This window comes from Mycetomoellerius zeteki, unplaced genomic scaffold, assembly GCF_001594055.1.
Source record: "Mycetomoellerius zeteki isolate Tzet28-1 unplaced genomic scaffold, Tzet1.0 scaffold111, whole genome shotgun sequence".
NCBI lineage: Eukaryota > Metazoa > Arthropoda > Insecta > Hymenoptera > Formicidae > Mycetomoellerius > Mycetomoellerius zeteki.
In genome coordinates this window covers 372,340-374,321 of record NW_017256029.1, presented here as the reverse complement: position 1 = coordinate 374,321, position 1,982 = coordinate 372,340, and the positions used below count along the sequence as shown (strand labels likewise).

General features: G+C 39.0%; 1 protein-coding gene across 1 annotated transcript; it reads right to left on the bottom strand.

The window, feature by feature from the left end:
- Nucleotides 1-281: 281 nt before the first annotated feature.
- Nucleotides 282-849, bottom strand: LOC108726285 (uncharacterized). The gene has a single exon (XM_018453759.1). The coding sequence runs from the start codon at nt 765-767 to the stop codon at nt 282-284; it is 486 nt and encodes a 161-aa protein (XP_018309261.1). The 5' UTR covers nt 768-849.
- Nucleotides 850-1,982: the final 1,133 nt, after the last annotated feature.

The following is a 1,982-nucleotide window of genomic DNA, read 5'->3' as shown; positions in this document are numbered from 1 at the left end:
TTATGCAAGAGTCTGTGCTGCGGCCTTGAGACATAAGCGGGGAGCACAGCCTCTTGCATAACGCATAACACATAAAACATAAGAAATTCAACCAATCAGAATTCTTTATTTCATTGAAAGGATGAAAATGAAGGACTTTGAGGGTGCCGTCACATGTACACGGCATCGGAACGACGGAACGGATTTCTTACTAGAAATAAGTTCACTAGCATTTTGTTCCGTAAGAAGTTTCTCTGCTGTATCGGAACCATCGGAACTATGGCCGGAACGGTACAACGGAATCAACGGAATGTTACATCGATTATGATTTTAGAAGCTGTATTTGCTCCAATACGAAATGCATATGAAAGAGATGCCATACTATCACCAGATGCCAACCAGCGTAAAACCAGTTGCAATCTTGTACGAGATGAAATTGGAACTCGGCATAATTCTTGCTTCTCAATAAGTGGTCCAACTAATGACAGCAGTTCTTCAAATAATTCCGGAGTCATTCTAAAGTAATTGAAGAACTTCTCACGATCGGTCGTTTGCATTTCAACGACTAAATTGTCACTTGCGCCTTGAAGATGTCTCATTCTTTGTGTAAACATTGGCCGTACCCAAAATTTTCGTTTTCTTGTATATTTTTTATTTTGTAATAAAATATTATAAGCGAAATATAATTTTCGTACTCTCTTAAATATCAGAATAGCACGCCAACTTGGCATATTTCTTGCATTTCGCAATAATTTTAACATTACAGTTAACACTACTTCTTCGTCCATCGTTGTAATCTCCAAAAAAAAGGTTTCTGAATATTTGTTTTAATTTCACATTCAACCATCTGAGGTGAACATACCATTCCGTTCCGTAAGAAGTTTCTCTACCCGTCCCATGTAGCCGGAACGCAATGGAATTTTGGTAACATAATATATCTCACTCTTATAATTCAGTATTTTTAAGTATTCAAAGTAATGTTATAAATAAGATAATTGCACAAATTATGCATATTACTGCTTTAGTCGCATTAAAATAACGAAATATCGATTAAATTAGGCAAATTAACTTGCGACCGAGGCGACATTCCGTCCATTTTCATTCCGTTCCGGCTACATGGGACGGGTAGAGAAACTTCTTACGGAACGGAATTGTAGTGATCTCAAATTTTCTAGTAAGAAATCCGTTCCGTCGTTCCGATTCCGTGTACATGTGACGGCACCCTCACTCTGTGTGTCGACATCTATGATCTGACGCAAACGACCGTCATAATGAAAATTGTGCATGAGCACCTATAAAAGGTCTGTTCGCGTTGCTTGCACTTTTGGCACTCGGCATCAGACCTAATAAGCGCGCCCTGGTGCGCACTAAAGGCCATCGCACGTACAAACATTTTAGTCGTAATCGCAAGGTCGCAAGTCAATCGACCAATCACAATCAAAATTACGATTTCGCGTTTAAAAACGCTCGACTGTGATTGGCCGATTTGCTTACGGTCTGCTTACGATTACGACTAAAATGTGCATTTAGGTCGCGGCCTACACAATAGATGTTCTTATTTATCCTGTAGGTTAAACAAAAACACCTATCGTATTGGTCGCGGACTAAGCGCACGGTGTAAACGTAGCCAGTATGCATCAAATGATTAATTAAATGCATATATTATATATATGTTTTCACGTATCGCCGAAATTAAAATACGTCAATAAAAAGTTACTATTTAGTATCCGTCCTTGTTTTCCAGCAAGGACCAGTCAGACACTGTGTAATACAGTGAGTCATTTCATCCTTGTTTAACGTTGGCAGACAACAAGGATAAAACAACTCACTGTGGCTGCGGTCCACTTGACGCTACAAACGCTTCGAAACGTTTGAGCGACCAATTAGAACGAAGAATTTTACGAATTAACTAATCAAATAATAGCTGCGTTCAGCAGACTCAACAGTTTTGCAACCGTTTTATGATTGTCTGCTGAGATAGGACCATTCTTCTAGATCTAAAA

What these genes read in the sequence shown, in the direction of transcription:
- LOC108726285 (XM_018453759.1), bottom strand. Translation starts at nt 767, where the DNA reads ATGGACGAAGAAGTAGTGTTAACTGTAATGTTAAAATTATTGCGAAAT.